Below are 21,122 nucleotides of genomic sequence, written 5' to 3'. Positions count from 1 at the left end.
TTGGTTTTAATTTTTTTTCTTAGTTTCAAATGCTAAAACAACATGTAAAAACACCCAAAACATTTGGTTTATTTACTAATGCAGCTTAAGAACAATATTTACCTCTTATCAAATGAAGATAAGAGTCATTAAGATAATTTATATTGCAGTGGATGATGGAATAAGTAAACGTCCACTTGAGGCTGACTCATACTACTGTGCCATTATGTTTCAAGTGCTCATAGACATAGGGCATACATTTTGAGGACACAGCGAAAAATAACAGTTTCTTTGCTCTGTTTCCTTCTCCTCTTGCACTGGTGCTCCAAGAATTAATGCATGAATTGTTAACTGGGAGTAAAAATAACGTGGAGAATTCCTGACCTGAAAGGTTTGTTTTGCTTTGCTTTCATTTGTCTCTATTCTAATTAGTATCTTTTCTACCAAGCTTCATGTTCATTTCTCAGCCAATCTTTTCTTTCCCCTTAGGGTTCTCTTACCATCTTACAGTCCATTTTGGAAAGGGGGTCACACAGAATAATAAAACTCAGACAAAATGTTTTATTCTATGAAGTAATATAACCAACTGATAATATCTAAGTATTCCTTAATCCCAATCTACTGCAACAATTAGTTGAAGGCTACCAGTCACACGTTTCAGGAGGAGCAGCCTGACGGATCAGAACCAGTAACAATATTGTACTCAATATTTTCCCCTAGCACAAACTAAAAGTGCAGAGAGCTTAATCTTGAAATATGTCTTTAAAAAATAAAAATAAAAATAAAAGGCAATTCACTTGTGTGAGGTAATAGCCCAGAAGTCCAGTATCTCTATAATTGAAATCAGCATCCAAAGAACAAATTTGGCCTTGCAGAGAACTATAATTCTTGGGTCTTAATGCAATTTGCAGGGAACTAAGCTAAAGACACAAATAAATAACCAGTGTGGCAATTGATAGAGTTTTGCTCCCTAACCTCTAAAAGATGCTGACAACGATTCCTAAACAATAAGAAATACTTCAGTTAAGTTCTTTTTTACAGTGCACTTGTTACGTGTGGAAATACAAATTCACCATCAGAGCGCACACGCAGACTTCCCACATCCTGCATTTGCCACTACCTGAGAAAAACAGAAAGGTGAATTGCAGGAAACCTCAATGCTGCAATTGCACTGTGTACCTTTAGGGTTCCTTAGCAATTTCTTCGGGGGTCTCCTTGTCCACAGAAACTGAAAATGGAGACAAAATGCTAGTGAGAAACATTGTATGGTATACCTGCAGAAGAAAAGGAAACAACTTACTCAGCTACAAATAAGAAGGGTCCTTTGGTCTAAAGGAATATGATTTTCAAAGTCATATCAGGTATACAGACATTTTTCTTTAAACTTTTTATATCTAATTGTAAAAGAGTTAGCAGCCAAACTTTGAAAATCTCTGTGATGTTGATTTTAACACACATTTTTCTTTGCATTCAATTATATTGTTCAAGAGCAATATAAGAATGAATCATTTATAGCTGTACTGAAACATTGTAAGGCTTATAAATATCACTTTCTACATTTTTCTGTACAGCAATGTAATTTAAGAAAATTCTATCTTTCAAATGAAGTCATACTTTTTAAAGAAAAAGTGTTACATCACATACAGCAAAAGGGAGAGTTTCATGTTTTTCACGGACTGTATGTCTAGCCACTTGGCAGGGCACTGAGCTCAAATGCCCCCACGGCCCACCTACTGGCACCTATTTCTAACTCATAGCAAATCATTTCGACATTAAATTTTCTGCTAACGCTGCCGAACGCAGTCACCACCAGCAGACACATTGTGTCACTTCAGTTCTGCATGCTCTTGCAGCTAGTTCAGTGCAAGCTGCTGCCCGTGGTTTTCAGAGACCGAAGGTTTCAGACCCAGCTGTACTCTTGCACCTTCTGAAGTCTGCCCCGACTCCTCAGCATCAGCGTCCTGGTTCCTTGAGGCTGTGTCAGACATCTCTTGAGCTGCTGAGGCTACTCCTTCCTTGACACTGTCTAAGTTTTCCTCATGGTCAGAAGAAGCTGCAACATCCAAGACTTCACTCACAGTTTCTATGAATCAAACCAGAGAGATAATTGTCTTGTCTTTCCTGTCCATTCACCGGCACAAGTGAGGGAAAGCAGTCATGGCTCACAAAATGTGAAGTACCTGCCTAACATACATGCTGGAAGTAATTGGAGGCAACAGAGTCTAGGAGATGATTAAATCTTATCATGCAAATACACTTTTGCAAGTGGAATTCCGGGAAATATCACAACTAGTATCTGACTCTTCCTAGCCCTGGGGCAGAAAGTTATAAACACGAAATGTTTTTATGTCCTAAAGAAAAGGTACATGTTCTCCAAACTGTGTATTCTCTTACAGTTACAGATTTTATTTCCTGATGCCTATTTATTAGTATATCTGTGTATCTACATTCTACAGGGAGACCAAACACATCACATTTTAAAGTGTTACTCAAGCAAAATGTCTCTTCTCATATTCTTCTAACCTAGGCTTTGCATTTGTGAAAACCTGTGAGTAACTGTCCCTGCTTACTACAGAGAACTCTAGCTAGTGCTTTCCCTCTTTGGAAATTGGAGTGGTGTTCACACTCATTCTTTGAGCGCACATGGACAGAATTCATAGGAGCAACCTTTTTGATGCCACAACTGAAGTGCTCCTTTCAAGAGGAGATGGCTAGAAATAGCTCATGATCAGAGCATGCTTGCTCCTGGCTGCATCAGCTGCGGCAGTTTAGACCACTCATTATCCATTTCTCCAGGCACTATCTCTAGCAAAGATTCAGACCGGCCCAGGAAGATCATTTTAGCAGCTTTTTTTTTTTCCTTATTGCATTTATGACAAGCTACTAGGTGTCATTTGTTGTTCTGAGCACCATGAAAATGCATCATGAAAATAAGTCCTGTTCGTTTTGTAATTCTGTTGCTATCACTACGGCTTTCCTGACATGTCTATATTAAACTGAAAGTTGCCCAACACCAACCTGATAAAACTGTACTTTACACCAGGACATGTATGGAAGATCATTAAACACCTAACAAGATTTTAGCTTCTCTGTATTGTTACAGTTAGAAACTTAGGAAAGGAAAAAGAAAAAAAAAAAAGTAATAAGCCATTCTGTGTGGTCTGCTCTTACATTGTTATCATTCTGTTCAGCATGGTAACGTGACATGTTCTTTATAGTCAAAGATGCAATAGAGCATACAGATCAGGGAAGGGTCTTTGCATGTGGTTTTTGTTGTTCAACTTGATATTGATCAACTACCAGTTTTCAGAGAATTTCAATGTGCTTTCTTCCTATTTCCATTGCCAAAATATCATCCAAAGATGGTATCAACCTGAACATGGTGCTGTACAACTCCATAACCATGAATGCTATTTTGAACGTTAATCTGACATACTAAAACAAGTCTCTATTTTTTGGTGGTTTTTACACAGCTCAGTCTTGGAACAAATGCTGTGTTCCGCTCACAAGATAAATACATTTTTCCCTGTTCTAGGGAATTCCTGTGATCCCAGGGCAAACCAAGTTTAATGATTACCTGGCAATCTGAGAACAAGTCACCCGCCTCTTGCAGAATCGGGTCTGTGACACAGTCCCTTGTCTGTGAAGGGCATTCCAGATTACAACAGGGTCCATTGCATCTCCCTCTTCTATTGATCAGCTAACAGCACAAAGCATTAAGAAGTTAAGGAATTTCTCCTTTTTGTTTCCTTACATATTAATTTAATCTCAGTGGGGTTGCTTGGGGTTTTTTATTATTTATTTATTTTTATCTGCATACTTTTCATATTTTTTTCAGTGCTGCCTAATATCTCTGTTGTTCTATGTACAACACTGCAGTAACACTACATAAAAGAAGATTTTAATCTGTGCCAGGTACAGTGATGACTCGTTTTTCATAATCCTTGGAAGCACTTCTCTGTCTATTCAGTTTTCATGAAGCTGATAATAAGCCTGTCATGAAACTTTGTAGAAGTTAATAGAGGAATAGAGGGTGTATTGAAATCACTTCTAACTTTTGTTAGTTCTACAATTCTACAAAATTTAAGCTCATTTTTCAAAATAGAGCTGTAGAGGTGTTATAGCATCTTAACTGATTGTGTAGTTTTCTGAAGGCTGATCAGTTTGAAACTCCAAAGTCCCCATATGTCTTTGTGCAGCAATGATTGTGACCCATTTTCTCTATTTACGCAAGCTTTCTGGTGATTTCTACATGCTTTGACTGAAAATAATCTGCATTGTGTAACTGTCTCTCTGCAGTGAAGACACATGGTATCTAAGTAGTGTTTGTATAATGCTCTCCACTGAAAGCCCAGCTGCTTTATTATAAATATTATAAAATACTACGTCAGCTCCTTAACGTCTTTATCAAAACACTTATTTGCAATGTTCCAGTCAAATTAGTTTTAAATGACTGTCACCCCAACCCATATAATGTAAAATCTAAAAATGGTAATGCTCTTGATATTCTTAGTTTTTCTGTATTCACAAGGTTTTTTTTCTTAATTCTGTAGATAACAAACAAAACAACCAACAACAGCAGCAACAAAAAACCAAGTACGTCATGCATCAGCAGCACTGCAGTTAGTGGTTTCATAATTTTACAGTTTCATTCGGTGCTTTTTCCTGTCCCAAATCTTTGTAGGACGTATTACTCTACAGAAGCTGTACACTTCATAATTTTAGCATTGTAGTATTGCACTTGAAGATCTGAATTAGGAGCTTAACTTTCTAGTCCTTCCAACAAAAGTTAATAGAGAAGAACTTCAAGCCTCAGAGAAATCAAACTAATCATGTTTACCAGCAAGTAGCCAGGCTATACATATTGCATTAACAGCTGTTCTGAAAGTGTTCAAAGGGATTATAACATACTGAAAATTTAGAGAGTACAAAGACCTCAGGCTATTTAGACCACTGGAGTGATATCACTACACAACCATCAGTACATAACTCAACACCTTTATAATATCCATTGCTTCAGTGTAACACTGAACTCAAAAAAAAAATCCCCTATTTTTGCCTAAGATAATTACATGCACTTTTAAGTGGGTTTTAGCTCCCTTTGCTTTACAAGATAACCATTTCAAGACAAAATAAGCCCTTCCAAATTGTGCATGCAGAAACATGACTGGGCAAGAACCAGCTGCACGTTAAACATGCACCAAACAATACCAAACTATTTATGTTATGAAAGCCCATCTGTTTTGAGTTAAGTAAATATAAAAAAGGAAATTGATTTTATGGACAAAAGGAAATTAGCTTGTTTTGTTTTTAAACAAGGCAGCAGCATTAGGAAGCTCCAGTAGCTTATAGGCACTACATCCAACATCCAGTTCCACCCAGCAGTATAATTTTTAGAAAACTGTATTCCTATCATTTCAGTGAAAAAAAGCTTCTTCCTTTATAAAATATTTATTCCTGCAATCTCTAAGGACACAATTTTTGCTCTTACAAATGCTACAAGCTCTAGCATTGAGAAAGCAGGACTCTACATTTCTGTGTTCAGAATAGAACAGAAAACATTCCAAATCCATTGCATTTCTGCATTCTCATGGTTTTCCATTGATTGTCTTAATATTAGCGAGCTCAGCATTCTCCCTGCAAAACAGAGAAGCATGATAAGCAGAGACTTGTATGACCTGTATGACTGATGACCTGTCCAGCTAACAATATAAAAAATAAAAATCAGTAAAAAACACACAAGGATTGATTTTCTCCTGCTAATAACAACAACACATGGATACACTTTCAGAATCCAGATCCTACTACTTGCATAGCATCGTCCCCCAAAGCTTTGGAGCATTTTAAACAAGCTTTAAAACTGTCCTGAGGGACTTTTCAAGCTGGATCAGCTTGGACTTTTGTCTGGGACTCAGAGTTCTAGTCTGAGGTCAAACCAACTTCCCTTGGCAGTTGTGTCCCACCACCTGGGAAACAATATGCTATAGTGTGATCCCGAAGCAGGCAGGTGAAAGGGAGGGGTGGTACAAGCTGAGTGGGCACTGATAAGTTGGTCTGAAATCTGCTAAGAACATGGCTCCTGCAAAATTTTTGTAAATGATAATGTTTCTGATAGCACTTTCTACATGGGAGATATAGTCAGGTTTTAGAGTTCAGTGTTCATAAAGCTGAATTTTCCACGTTGTGTTTCATACCACATACCATGCCTGAAAGCGAACAAACCAAACCAACAATGGTCAAATGCATATGTATTATTTCCTGTCAGGTTTCATTGTAATAATTCCTGAAAAAACAGTAAGATATATGAAATCAAAGAGAATTAAAAACAAAGTTTACTTCTTTACCTACTGCACTCATCTCCTGTAATGTCAGCATTGTCAAGAGGTGAACCCAGAGGGTCAGAAGTGAGAAGTCCGACTCCCCTGTCTAACCAAGTGTGCAAGTGTGAACTACTCTGGAAGCAAGACTTTTTTTTTAAAAAAAAAAAAAAAAAAAAAGCAAAAAGCAGAAGTCTTTTTTAGCACTAACTTAAACTAAAGTTTAAACCTTGGAGCAGCAATTCAAAAAAATCAACCATGTTAATGTGAGGGTTAGGTCTTCTTCAAACTTCCACTAAAGTAGCAGTTAACAATTAATTGCTAAGAAAAACAACCAAAACATTTTACATGTAGAAAGAAGTTATCTGAAAAAAGGAAAGAACTGCTGTCCTCCTTCCTCATGCATGTGAAGCACTTTACCTTGTGAAGAAATACATCCTCCTCTTAATATGAAAAAATATAGAAGACTGACACGTTAGGAACGGCATGAAAAAAGAGAAAAGTCCAAGTTTAAAACAAAAAACAGTTGGAGAGTGGGGGGCACTCCAGGAATTCAGAATCTCATTCCTACAGCCAAACTTTCACTACCTTTGGCCAGTTGACTCAGCACTGCTTCGGAGTGCTCTCCTCGTTCAGAGTGCTTTAGTGTTGAAACCTGTTGATCATTCTTGACATCTAGTGATACCAATTTATAGATGACCAATACAAATAGCCAGCAGGTGTAATTATACAAACTTTATTATATTCTTCTATCTTACAAGACTTTAAATTTTACTGTGTATTTCTGAAGCATTTTCTTAAGCATGCTTTTCTTATTTACAATATATATGGAGAAGAGAGGCGTTCCTGATTTTAAAAAGAAAGTTACATTCAATTTTTCCCTTGCTTGGGGATAAGTGGAGATTTTTTTCCCTCAGGATGGAAGTTTCATAACAAGACCATACAAGATAGCTACAGCCTTCTTAGTGGAGACAGCCTGCATTTTTCCCCAGTTTTGCATTTCCCTACTAATACGTTTATAGTTATCCTAGTGTAGGATAGCTTTAAATGTTCTTAGCTGTAAAAAATCTAGGATAGCTGTAAACATTCCCTGTTCTTTGATCCTAATCTTTTGATCCATTTTAACAAAATGTGTATTTCGGTTAGAAAAAAAAAATCAACTGACATTCACTTCCTGCATTTAAAAATATTTTTAAATTACATTTTTTAAAAAATGCACTTTTCTGAGTGAATCATTTCACTTACAGACATATTTTTCATATCGTGTTTGTGTTTTGTTTTAAACAGTCAAGATGAGACTGGTATCTTTCATGCAGAAAGTCATGTTCAATTACTTCTGAAAATATTCTTTGCAGAAGAATTTGGCTTCATAAAGCTAAAATAATACCAGATAGCCAGCATAATACAAATGGAATCTGCCTGGAGCCACAGAACGCACATGAACCAAAATACCAAAAAAGGCTTTGATATTTCAAGCTACCTATAACATAACCAATGTCACAAAGTAATTCCAAAGGAAAAAAAAATCAAATAACTGTGAAAATAGGAAACAGTATTCTATGGACAGTCCTCGGGTGTAAAGCTTCTCCCCATTAAGCTCCACTGCAGGTTTCTAGGGTGTCCCCTGAAACATTAAGACAGGCAGAGCAAAAAGTTCCCTGTTCTTAGTTTAAAGAACTGCTCATGAAAATCTTGCAGTGAAGTAGAATTCACTTAAAATCTGTCACATTTTAAAGTAACTCAAGAATGTATATGTGCGATGTTACAAAATAGATCATAAAAGGCAGGGGTACCTGGCTCCCTGAGATCGTGGATAAGTTTTACCCATGCCAGACAGTTGCCCAAGTGGCAACCAAAGTTCAGCATTTGTTGGTTTTGGAAAAAGAAGTTTCTCTCTGCAGTGAGAAACACTGGCCAAAAATTAATTCAAAAATCCCAGTGCTGGTTTGCACTGTCACCACTGGGAAATAAAAAGATGTCACTGATGCCATTTTCTCTAAAGCAGGACACTAATAGTATTCCTCCACATGCTGTATTTACAGAACACGTTCAAGTAACATGGGTACTAGTATCTAACGTGAAATAAATGCTAACGGTGTAGGCTGACCAACATAAGTTCTTGCTTTCCAATTTAAAGAAAGTTATCTTTCAGTTTGTATTTTTTATTATTATTATTCTTGATGTGGAGTTATGAATATTTTATTAGTAAAATCAGTACTTCCATTTTCTCCTTAGTGGTGAAAACCATTTATACATTATTCACTTTATGCCATTTTGTCAGCTCTAATATTCCTTTAGTGATTACTTGTCCCCTTGTTCGATAGTAGACAAACAGGAAGACAGTTATTTTATGCAGTTCTCACACACTTATTTGTTTGCACCCTTGGCTGGGAATTTCTAGCATTTTTCCATTTTACTGGAACCCCCCCTTAGTGCATGCTGTAAAAGTCTCTCTTCAGCTGAGGTGATGAAAACTGAACAGTCTTTCTGTTTACCAGCTTATGTCTTCAGATACTCACAGCTTTTACAGAATTATTTTCTAAACATTGTTCATATTCATCCCACAGATTTTTCAGTTGTTTATGCTATGATGACTCATCTATAAGCTCAGTTTTATGACGAACAACAGGAGGAAGAGATAAGAGAACAGTGGCCAATATACGGCAATCAAAAGGATGGAAGATAAACACAGCAGCCCAAGGGACAGATGGAGAAAGGGACAAACATGAAGCAGAAATGGCCAACAGTAGTTCCACGGACACGGATGCTGCCGCGGTAGGGTAACATTCACATAATTCAATTTTCTAAAGCCTAATTTAGCGCACTTCATCCAATATAACCAATGAAGAGAGAAAAAATCTTCTAAAAGGAGATTCAGAATAGAAAGCCTTTTATTATAGTTGACAATTAAGCACTAATTTAGTTAGATGAGAGGAATACTTTCCCTCGTTCTATTTGTCTTGTGTCACAACATATATCTATATCTAGAGACCCATTTAATGCCATGTGTATGAAAACGGCAAATAGTAGGCCTGTTAGGAGATGCTTCTGATTTACACAGGCAAGGATGAGGGCTGCGGGGAGAATAACAGTGTAGTCACTTTCCCAAGCTCCAACTGTAGACAGGTGATGTAGAAGTTAAGGTCTGTGCAGCCCTATCCGTGCTGCATCTTGCCTCAACAAGACTTTAAGGTCGTAAAGAGCTGCAGGTTGAACAGCTTTTCCTCCTTCCTGCATCTCACACAAACAAATGACTGGGAGGATGCATTTGTTCTACTGAGCAACATCGTTATGAAAACCTCTGACTAAGTATGAGCAATCACTGAGGACTTCTCAGCAATCTCAAAATACTGCCAGTGTCACCGCACAGACCAGAAGGCATTTGAGTATGCACCCAGAGTTTGGTAACTTACCAAGCAAAACCAATGTACACTGATCACGTAGGGTGTTTTTATCTGCTTGGCATCATTGTGTGATGGGGTCAGCAAAAGTTCTGTCCGGAAAGCAGTAACTCCTGCCCATGACAGCCTATATTTGTTTCTCTAGGTTGCAGACAGCTGGCATTATCATGTCATTCAAAGCTTAACACAGAAAACACTGGCACATTCACACACTAATCCTCCCCAAACCTAGTTACTCACCCCTCCTAAATCCAGTCATGGAAGAACAGCGTTTGAAATAATAAATGGAGAAGAGACCTTGTTCTTCTCTACTTGCAAAATTACAAAGGAACCTACACCACAGAAGTCTAGGAGCGAATGGCTTTGAGCTAATTGATTTTGCTATTCCAGCTGATAATGACAAAACCTCAAGCCTCCATAACAGAGTTGGAACAAAGTTTGTAGCAGCAATCCAACAAACTAAGACAGTCGCTAATGCAACAACACTGCTGAATCCAAATAGTCTCTTGCCAATCTGTGCATTTTATAGCATTTATACTATCTGAGGACTAACTGATCTTTATTTATCATCACACAGTGTACACTAAAAGGAAAACAGCATGAAACTTACCAGCATCAGGCAGTAACCAAGAGTGACAGTGCAATTGCTCAAGTAATAAAAAAAAGCACAGGAAAACAGAATTTAGAGTAACAATGTGACACAATACTTTTTTTTTAGCAACAACAAAATTCCAGATACCAGTAGTGAGTTGTAAATTGCTTAAATTGAAGCAAGGAGAAAATTTCAGCCAAGTGCAATTATAATTAGCTTTCTAAAATTGAAATGACCCTGTTTAAGTACCTACATCCAAGGTTTTGTGTTTTTTGAGCATCCACAGATGCTCATTCATTTTACTTGCATACATACATATGTATCTACGCATGCTCGAGCTTGAGATGAATGTCCATTTGTTGGATACTTTGCATTTCCAAATATATTAAAGCAAGCTTTATAAATTAAGAAAATCAATTGCATTTGAGAAAGTAGAGGTGTAATGGTAATAAAAAATACTTGCACCTTCATCTGCAGAAGTAGCATCAAGCTACCTACAAAACTAATAAAAGTTATTTAAATAAGTATTCTTTTTCAACTTAAGTCTACATTTCCCTTGTCAATTCTGAGAGAAAATACTTCTCTGCCCTAACAAAAATGCAGACACTTTTTCTCTAAATGAAGAGAAAACAATAAATGATCGACTATTAAATACAGAACTGAAAGGTATTTCCAGAATATTTTTAATAAATAAAATTTTAATTAAATGAAATTTAAATGTAATTTAATTTAATAAAAGAAAAACATTTTAAATTCACAAGTAGCTGTTTACTGCAAGTAAACACTCTGAACAAAGTGCATACAGAGAAGAAAACTTCTGGCTCACAATACTAACTTCTTATATTTAAAGTATTCTGTTGATTGAAACTGGCTTGTAGGAAAGGGATACTTCTTTAAGCTTTTGTGTGCTGCTTGTTAAAGCCTTCACGAGGTCAAGAGCCAGAGGCATCTGTCAGTTCCTTGGAGGACTGAGGAAAGAACTGCCTCAGAAGCCTTGCTGTTCTACTGCAGGCTGGGCCTGGATGAGGCGCAGATGCATGCTAAGGTGACCTGGTGACAGGCGGCCCCGCTGACTTTGCAGCCTCCCACCGCAGGATTCAGGTTACGCTGCAGCCACGGCAGGACAGCCCCAGAGGAGGAACCTCACGTGAACTGCTTATGGGATTCATACCGTTCGTCCTTGGCTTAGGCACAACTATGAGGAACGATTATTTAAAATTGACTTTAATAGTGACCAGCTGCACCAGAAAACTGTTCTCGGATCCCAAGTTCTAACACCCCGGAAATGCCAAAGAGATCGGGCACTCCCTTGCCTCGGACGCTAGTAATCGCTGAGGTGAAGTACAAGTGCTGCTGCTTGACACGACATGTTCTTGCTAACATGTAATTTCCTGATTAGAGGTTGGAAGGAAGATGGCTGAAACAACAAGCAGAAGTCTCTCAACAATTTTACGTCTCACAGGTTCCTTTCTGCCAGCTTACCATTCAGCAAAGAATAATTGCTGCAGCAAGATTTGACAGAGGAGATGGCCCTCAGAATCCCTTATAAATATCTATGCAACAGAAGCTCTGTTCTAGTGCTGGTTTTTCAGTATGTTGCCTGAGAAAATAGATCTAGGAAATCAGTAATATCTCAATACCTCATCGACTCCCAGTCTACACGAGCAGTAACAAGGCACAGGTTTGCTCTTCTAAAAACAGTAACTAGCTACACAAAGTCACTGTGTCTGGAATTGGATACTCAGACAGATACTCAGACACGTACGCACAACATTTCTCGGGCAAGATTCTAGAGCCTTAGCTGCTTCATCTTCAAAAGAGAGAATATTTACCATACAAAGATCCCACCCTACCCAAAAATTAGTAACTATCCATGGGTCAGCGTTGTGAATGGAATATTCAGCCGCTTCGGGATACAAGCAAGTGCCCGCTTCTTAAAATGAAATTTTGCAGTTGCTCTGTAGAGCAACACAGGTAAAGACTTTAAAAAAAAATCTCTCTTTACAGCTCTGATTCACTAACTTTAGCATACACCAGACTACTTCCTTTCTAAACAAAATAGTGTAAATATTCTACAGAAGTAGATTTCTTTTTAAAGCTGTAGGTATTTTAATTATTACCTCATAATTATTTTGTTTATGTAAACAGTAATAATAACAACAAATACACTTACTCATACTTTTTATGAGCTACTATTACATTGACCAGGTTGGACCAACTATTGTTTTAAAATGTGTTATATTTAATGGATTGTTTTGCAGACAAGCACAAGGAACCATTCACACATGAATTAAAATCCTGTTTGTATATAGAGCTTTCACAGAAGTCAACCATTTGAAGAGCTGCACCACCTCTCAAGTTGCTTTGTTAAAAAGGCAATTAAGATGCATCCATACCTCAATGGAGCCACCAAGGAAAAAGGCGGAATACAATTCAGGAATCAGCTAATACCTTCCAAGGTACTACAAAAACCTCCCCACACACTAGCAGCCAAAATACTTGTAAACTCAGTTTGACTCATATTTTAGATGCAAGTAGGTGCACATTTGTTTTCTCAAAAAAGAAGTCAAATACTGGCATGCAGTAAAGGTTCCACGTTTAAGTCAAGCTTAAAACTATCATTGGTTTTCACACCTGTGGCTACAGCCACACTGAAGTCTTCCTTTCCAAAGAAAGAATTTCAGTGAAGTTTCTCCTTCATCATAGGCTTGTCAATTGCTTCCTTTTTTTGTTTGTTTTTAAAAACTGTGCATACCAGATGCATTTGCTGCTTTCCTATCGAAACAGAAATTCCCATTGCTTTGTGTGTGTCCCTTCCAATCGTAATTGAATCATTCACGAGGAAAGAGGAAAAGTCATTGCTCTGTACTTACAGGATAGCAGTAAATAAATTTGATTGCCAAACAAAAAAAAATCAAACTAAATTATAAACTTACATTTTATGCAACTTATGGATAGGTTGCATACCTGTATTACCGTGATTTTAAAAAGGAACGGTAAACAAAAATATTTCAAACAGAGTTCAAAATACTGGATATGTAGCCTCCAATTGACTCGTGTTTAATGCTAGTTTGATGTTTTATTGAATTTTGAAACTTTTAACTTGATCTATCTTTAAGACCAAGACCATAGTGACATGTTGGTTGTTATGCAATTCCGCTGAAGTTAACTGACAGAAGAGCTATATTTAGTGTGCACACGCTAGGAACAGCCTGTGAAATAGTGTTTAGATTCCTCAGCGGACCCTTAGGAATCCGCTCACAGAACAACTGTTTAACCAATCACATTACCTGCTCACCTTAACGTTAGATCTTGAAGAAGGAGAATGGGGTCGTAAAACAAACTTTTCATTCTTCTAGTTTTAGACGAACTCTGGTGCCACAGGCAGCATGCTTTTAGTGGCACTTATTAAATGAACTTCCTTGAAAGTTCTGTTACCTTAATGCTATGATACGTCAAGGTAACAACTGAATTAGCTTTCACTGCAGGACAGCCTCCAATAGGAACACCGGTGTTTGTTCTTTGTGTTCTGTTCTAAGAAGCAGACTTTAAGAACTCACAACATACACACACACAAAAGTGCATTCATAAATTAACCTTGCACTGCAGCAGCTTCTGAATTAGCAGCAACTTCCGCATTAGCAGCAGCTTCCTGCTGTGCTCCCTCCACAGCAGGGGGTGCATCCGCAGCTGGTAAGTCACTCTCCCCTCCAGCTTCTGGGGACACCCCAGAACTCTCATCCTGTGCTGCAGGTCCAGCAGCAGCTAATGCATCAGCTTCTTCCGTGGCCGTGTCTTCTCCAGCGGCTTCAGCTGCTTCCTCTTCATCACCTTTTAAGGGTTTATTTAATACAAATGAAGAAAGCATAAAGTGCATGCATGCAACACAAATTCAGCAACTACTTTTTACCGTCATCCTCATTAAAATTTAAAAATGGGAAGCTAACTAAACTTTGACATCAGAGTCTACAAACCAAGTCAATAAATCAAGAATTATTCCCCCCTATTGTCTAATATCACACCAAAAAAAACACAGATGTTTACAAGATAAGGAAACCATATTCTTAATTACCAAGTTCCACAACTGCTTCAGTGTAGTAAGCATGAGTGTGTCTTAAAGCAAGTGACTGCGAGAGGTGAGGGTGCAGGGAAGGATAAAAATAAAATGTGACAGGGACCAGACCAGACCAAGTGGTGCTCCAAATCCACTCTGATGAAAAGGGCAGTGATAATGGACTCTGACCTCACAGGGAGCAGGATTCTTCTCCTGTTCGCACCCAGTAGTGACGTTACCATACTGGGAATAAGACATTTGCCACCATACCTGGAAGCTCTTATGTAGTGCATTATCAATCGGGCTCACAGCTCAGAAGCACTGCATTCCAAGGCGCAGCTTCAGTTTGTGCAGGGCTACTTTCAAGGTGGCTAATTTGGCTGGCAATAGCTGCAATAGGGCAGAGCCCAATACAGAGTTAGTTTTCAGATTGCTCTTGTGCCATCTCTTAGCTCTACTTTGCCAGAGGTATTCTGCTGTCCCTGTTTATCCTGCTTTCTTTAAAGTTATACTTGCTGCACTGTGACCACACTTGGGACTGCAAGAGCCATAGCACTCAAGTAAGAAAGATAAGACCTGTGGGACAGAACGAGACAGGGGACCCTTACTGAAACGAGGTATATAAATCAGAAAATGAATTGCAAATTTTAAGTGAACAGTGTTCACTTTACTGGAGATATGACCACTTACAACTTTTTTTTTTTCCCTAAAGAGTCCTATCTGTCCTAAAGAACTGCCTAACTGCTGTGGGTCAGACTCTTTAGAAATTGAAAATCACAATTTTTCCCAAGCATGCAATACTTCATACTCAGCTGAGACAAGTCATTACAAACAGCACAAAACAGCAGAGAAGATGCACAAACAGCATGCGAATACACACTAAGATCAAGAAAGTTATATAGCAAGTGTTCATTGCAAGTTTACTACCAGACCCAACTCACCAAGTGAAAAAACAGAACTGGAAATAAAGTTTGCAATACAGTGTAAACTAAGTGAGAAAGAAGAAGGAAAAGGAAAAACTTAAAGAGACATAGTCAGAATTTATTTTATTCTTTTATATTTGTTTAAAAACTGAATGGATCAATTTTACATCTTAGTCTTGCATTGGCATAAGAAAGCCATCTGTTTGTGTTCAGGTTTTAACACAAGTCTGCTCAGTGTTCAGTACAAACCAAAGCTTTGTACTCCACAACCTGATCATGTCCCTTTAAGAGAATGCTATCTTTCAGAAAAAATAAATTGATTACGCAAAGAACAGACTAACAGCCAAGCTCAGCATTCAGTACAGTTTATTGGACAGTCAGATATAGAGTGCATTCATTCAGAACAGCCAGCTTCTCAACCTCAGAACTGCCTTCTACAAAGCAGGTTCAGTAATAGCTCAATATGGTTTGGCCTTGCAAACATAGGTGCTTCTCTTAAAGTCTCACAAGTATGGAGTTTACAATAGAAGGCATAAAGTCATCCCATGGTAGGCTGCAAGGTACGCAATGGTGAACGACTGTCCTTTGTTTGTATTTAACTTCCTCGGGTTTGGAAAGAGATTTCCCTTGTATTTTAGTCTGGAAAGTGTAAAAGCAGAGTACAGATTAGAAAGATTGAATCAGCTTGCATTAAGGTAAAAAGAAAAATCATTGCTGAAAAGGAGGAAATACGGAATAAGTTAAAAGGAGACACAAGCAAATGGAAGACAAAGCTTGGTATTTGCTAAATAAACAAGTAGAATGTTCCACAAGGCAAGCATCATTTTACAGTTCAAGTGATGTCCCAGATTTCCAACTGCTACTTTGAGTCAGGCTTCTGCCAGGGGCTTTTTAAAATCCCTCCCTACATTTGAGAGTAGCTTTCAGTTAAAAAGAACTACAGAAAATTTGCTATTAGATTTTCTTATAAATGTCTAATTTCATCATTAAATAAGATACTATTAAATATGATTTCAACCTGCTAATAAACAAGCAAGCCTGGAATAGTATTTGATGGTTTCTCTTGTTTTGACAGCACCATTTGCTGCATGAAGTTTTTTGTAATAGACAATTTGGGTTTGGGCATAAGGGGAGAACTTTCCTCAGAAAGAGAAACCATGAAAATTATTTAGATCAAGAGAGTTTCTCTCTGATCTGCTGCACTCTAGTAGTAAGCTCTTCCAGCTAGAATGTTCTTCTCTTACCATATGATAGGTAGCAAATACGCCATGAACATTCTGTTTGGCATGCTGCTTTTCTATCTGCCACTTGATTTCATTGTCAACGCTGTTTTACAGGGTATTTTAAGCTTGAACTTAAGTGATCCTAAAAAGTATGATTACTTCAAGAACATAATTTTTAATCACTCTTATCAGCAATGCTTACTGTGAAACAGTGTAAGGACTTCACTGAATCTAAAGAGTATGTGGGGAAAGAAGCTCCAGCGGCACTTCTGGGAAAAGCAGTACTATGGTAACACACCACGACAAGATACACAAAAAAGTGTCACAATGCAGGGCACAGGAAAAAAGGGGAGGAAGAGATGTTAATTTTTTTGAGAAAGCACATAGAGGATTCCATAGGAAAAGTAAGAATAGAAACCTCTTTGGGAAGGATACAGTTGGGAATGGAGAAGGATATTAAAAAAGAGCTGATTCAACAGTAGTTTTGTATTGTGAATTGGAATTGGTCACTCAAGTCCAGTTAAAAACTCCGGCTTGAGCATCTAGCCAGGAGTCCAGTATCCAAAATAATACAGAAAACAAGTGTCAAATGTCTTCACTGAATGGCCCCAAAAGTGTTTTAGTGTTCTCACTAGCAATAATGAGAGGCAGTAATCATCTGCCATTGGTTGTTGCATTTACAGAAATTTCTAAGCAGCACAAGGCATCAGATATGGGATATCTGGAGAGTACCTGAAGTGACAATTAATTGAGTTACAGAGCACTGGGTACTCTTACCCGCGTCTCAGGCAACACAGCTATAGCCTTCAACGGGTAAACAGCACCACCGACTCTGCTGGTATCCTACTCAGACATTTTGGTAGCCTAGGGTTAAAAGTCAGTACCTTGCAGAAGTGAACCCTCAAAGAAAAGGGGGAATTTACTGACTACATTCTGAGTGACCTGGAAGGTTTTGTTACTGCTACCGCATTCTTCTGACTGCCTTGGTTGGCATAACCCTTGTTTCTTCCCTTAACAGCAGAAGGCTGTTACTGGGAAGAAATACGTACTGTGGTCCTGATCAGATTTTTTGTTTGATGGACAAGGAAGGATTGCATTAAAATTGTGGCCATCTCAGCATCCAGAGAGTAAGTTTAAAATCTTTATTATTTCCAGATGCATAAAACAAAGGAAATTAAAGTATTTTGTCATTTAAAATCTTAAGTTCTGTAATTTTAAAGCTTAAAAAAAAAAACTTTAAAACTTTCAAACTAAAGGCTACATCATGGAACTACAAGAAGAATACTTTATACAGAAATAATTTTAGAAGCTAACAATTTAAAGCACGTTCTCACATTGAAAAAGAAATTAAACTCAGCATACTTTAGTCAAATCTATTCTTTGTGTGGATTCAAATACATGAAATCAATTCTCTAGATGTCAGCCTCTGAAAAAATAAGGAATAGCTTCAAGTGTTATGGCTTCATGTTTTTACAAGTTTTTTGTTGTTGTTCAAGCGATAACTCAGTAAACATAAAGAGATCCTGAACAAGCCATTTTTATAATTGCTTTTCATAGCAAGGCCATGCTTGCCAAGGTCCTATCTTCCGTATTAACTTCATTGTAACACTAATCGATGTAGACAGAGACAACATTCCATTACAGGTATTTGAACTAACTTGGTCTAATTATTTAAGCATGAAGGTTTTGCCATACATTTAGGTGGTGTCTGCTTTCCATATAAATCTAAAATGAAAAGGATTAAATCAAAGTCGTGGGACAAGAAATAGGTTCTATGTACATTATTTAAATAAATAAATAGATATTTCTCCCAGCTCAACACATCAAGATTGAACTGCGTTCCCTGATGACATGTGGCCTGCAGCCAAACTGTCAGCTGAGAAAAAGATTATTGTCTCTTCCCACCCCTCCTCCCCACCAAAAAAAAACACAAAAGAACAGAACTGATTTTGACAGCATCATGCATTCAATCACGTTTCATTAAGCTTTCAGTAAATCAAATGAAAATGCCCAAGATAAAATCAATGGTTCACACATTAGCTCTTTTCATCCAAAGATCCCGCAGGTTGATCACAGGCCAGATCCACCGCCTAAGCATTAAGCCCATCTCCAAAATTCGAGCAGAACACCTTTGCCTTTACTCCCAGTCACAGATCTTGGACTCGGACAGGGTTAAGGCCCAATTACATAATCCAGATATCTGCTCCAGATCCTCGTGTACCCAGAGAACAAGAGAAGAGCTCGACTCACCCTTGCCTGATCTGTACGCGCTTTTCCGCCCTTCAGCTCTCTCCTGAAGAATATGCATATGCTCAATGTAGTTGCTGCGGGAGGAACCAACTGTTCTGTAGGTCTGAAAAATAATATATCTAAACATATATCTAACTAATATAGCTGCATGTAAACTAATAGCTAACTACAAAATTACAAAAAAAAAAAAAAGGAAGAGGGGAGGGTTTCAAACAGGTACTACTGCTTGTCTTAGAAGGCATATCAAATTATTATAAGCAAGGTAAAAATATCCAAAAAATCTATTTTGCTTCAATAACATATTTACACATTTCATAGTTATAAAATGTGTAGATGTCAGAGAGAAAATACAGTGTTTCAGGAATTGAACAGAGTATTTAAAAAAAATATGGCCAGACATATTTATTTTTTATACAAACTGTGGTAAGCAAAAAGCTGACTGCAAGAGAATTTATAATTCTTTCAGACATGCAGTCACACAATCTGATAATATTTTGAACAAGCAGATGCTGCTTACCATTTTAGAGGATTATTTTGTGGGAGACAGAAACCTGTACCTCTTTGGGATGTGCTAGTCACTATTTCAAATCTCAAGGGAAGAAAGCTATAAAACAAAGGCTTTAGGGGCATGAAGCACAGAGCCTGATATATTTAGAGGCAGGGTGGAAAACGATTACTGAAAGTGTTTGAAAGTAACTTGGTGTTTACAAAACTCGAACGTGCTTTTTCTAAGTGATTAATATTCATATCTTTCTTATTGCCCCAGTTAACCAGGTTCATAACCTTCCCCTTCTGGGTTCACATCCCTCTTGCCTTCTGCAGTATGTCCTTAATGTTTGTAGTCGCAAGAAGAGGCAAGGTGTTAGAGACAGATGCCTTACTCTGTCTTTGGACACATTCATTTCACATGGCTGTAAACAGGTTTCCCACTGAGAATCACTGTAGCCATGCACATCAAAATAACAGTAAAACAGACAAGCACTATACATTGTCTGATTAATTCTCTTGGACTGATTTTTATGTTAAACTGCTTTAACTATGTGCTACGACAACCACATTTTATTGACAGGGTTTACATCCTGACCCTATTTTTTAAACGCAGAACACGCCTGAAACCACATCAGCTCAGAAAGCACAGATAGCTCCATTGCCAATCACTTACATAAAATAAACCACCAAAAGCAGCAACGCCAGCAAGGAGATAGTAAATCATGTTCTCTCCAGAAGAGCCAGGAACACTCCCAGATGACATCTGGCGAAGCGGTGCTAGAAAAAACGTTAGCGATGTAAAATTGCTGCTAAAATAGGATCATAAAAGAGTTTTGCAGTCTGAGCTTTACATGGGAAGGGACCATCAAAAGAGCTGTAGCAAAACTGGGGGACGTAGCTTAGCAATGTTTAGTACAACTGGCTAAATGGGGTGTGGTGCCTAACATGAATGGGGTACACGGCTGAGATCTTCCTAAGAGCATAAGATTTTCTGTGAACTGTTGTCTGCCTATATCAGCTTCCAGGTACTGGATGTCAGCTAAATAGGCATGCTCTGCCTAAGAATTAAAAGAATTAATCTGGCGTTATTCAGTCTTGCTGCAGTCACGATCAGCAGCGGTAACAAATTCCCTTCGGTGTAACAGCAGTGCACTTTAAGAAAAAGCCGTTTCCTTTCGATCCACATTGTTTCGTTGCAAATAGGCTGCTGACCTTTAGATGCATACCCGTAACCACGAGCGTAGGCCAACAGGGCAGGGAGGCAGGATTACACAACCTGATCACCGATCGGGCACTTATCGCACCAGAAAGGCAGGGTTAGCCATTGATTTTCGTTCGTCATTCCTCCAGCTTTGCTGCGTGCTGCAGCCTGGAGATGCTTCGGCACAGCTCAAAACCCGGCCCCCCCCCCCGAACAAACGCTGTTTGAGGACCGAGCCGTCAGCCGCGTTCTGCGCCTTCATCCCGCACGAGAACCCCCTCAGCGCGCAGAGAACGCACTCGGCAGCCTCAGAAATAGCCGCAGCCGCCATCACACGCCGGGTTATGGATAGCATCACCTGCCCCGACACACTCCTCGGCCGCCCCGGCGCGGCACAGCGGGGCGCCTCACGCCCTTCCCGCCCCCTCCCTCAGGCGGGGGAGCCGCCAACGGCCCCCGCACCAACGGCCCCGACGGCCCCGACGGTCACCTCGCGCGCCCGCCGCACCTGTCCCCCCCCCCCCCCAGCCGTACCGCGGTGCTGGAGGCGGCCCGCCGCCGAGGGAGCCCGGCTGAGGCGAGCGGCCAGCGCCTGCGAGGCGGCCCTGCACAGGTACATGGCGGCGGCGGCGGAGCGAACACCGGGCGCTGCGGGAGCACCGGCACACACCGCAGTCCCCCCGCCCCGCCCCG

At 39.0% G+C, this 21,122-nt stretch overlaps 1 protein-coding gene and 1 long non-coding RNA gene across 3 annotated transcripts in view; one reads left to right on the top strand and one right to left on the bottom strand.

Moving 5' to 3' along the window:
* Positions 1-13,893, top strand: part of LOC118251079 (uncharacterized) — a 24,067-nt gene extending 10,174 nt beyond the window's left edge. The window contains exons 2-3 of one of the 2 annotated variants that reach the window (XR_004779653.2): positions 8,864-9,071; positions 11,301-13,893. This is a non-coding gene — a long non-coding RNA (uncharacterized LOC118251079). Of the gene's footprint in view, positions 1-8,863; positions 9,072-10,274; positions 10,349-11,300 lie in introns of those variants that run through there. The other variant, XR_007708159.1, reaches the window with a different exon arrangement.
* MGARP (mitochondria localized glutamic acid rich protein) overlaps positions 1-21,122 on the bottom strand; it is a 23,916-nt gene extending 2,794 nt beyond the window's left edge. Inside the window, exons 1-6 of the mRNA XM_035552837.2 lie at positions 20,964-21,122; positions 19,902-20,005; positions 18,740-18,842; positions 13,887-14,120; positions 1,904-2,062; positions 1,159-1,207 (exon numbers count right to left, since the gene is read on the bottom strand). Of these exons, the coding sequence (XP_035408730.1) occupies positions 1,161-1,207; positions 1,904-2,062; positions 13,887-14,120; positions 18,740-18,842; positions 19,902-20,005; positions 20,964-21,048 (732 nt within the window). The 5' untranslated portion in view covers positions 21,049-21,122 and the 3' untranslated portion in view covers positions 1,159-1,160. The remainder of the gene's footprint in view (positions 1-1,158; positions 1,208-1,903; positions 2,063-13,886; positions 14,121-18,739; positions 18,843-19,901; positions 20,006-20,963) is intronic.

The sequence above is a fragment of the Cygnus atratus genome, chromosome 4 (genome assembly GCF_013377495.2).
Source record: "Cygnus atratus isolate AKBS03 ecotype Queensland, Australia chromosome 4, CAtr_DNAZoo_HiC_assembly, whole genome shotgun sequence".
NCBI lineage: Eukaryota > Metazoa > Chordata > Aves > Anseriformes > Anatidae > Cygnus > Cygnus atratus.
The sequence above is the reverse complement of the archived record's forward strand: the minus strand, read 5'-3'. Positions and strand labels throughout refer to the sequence as shown.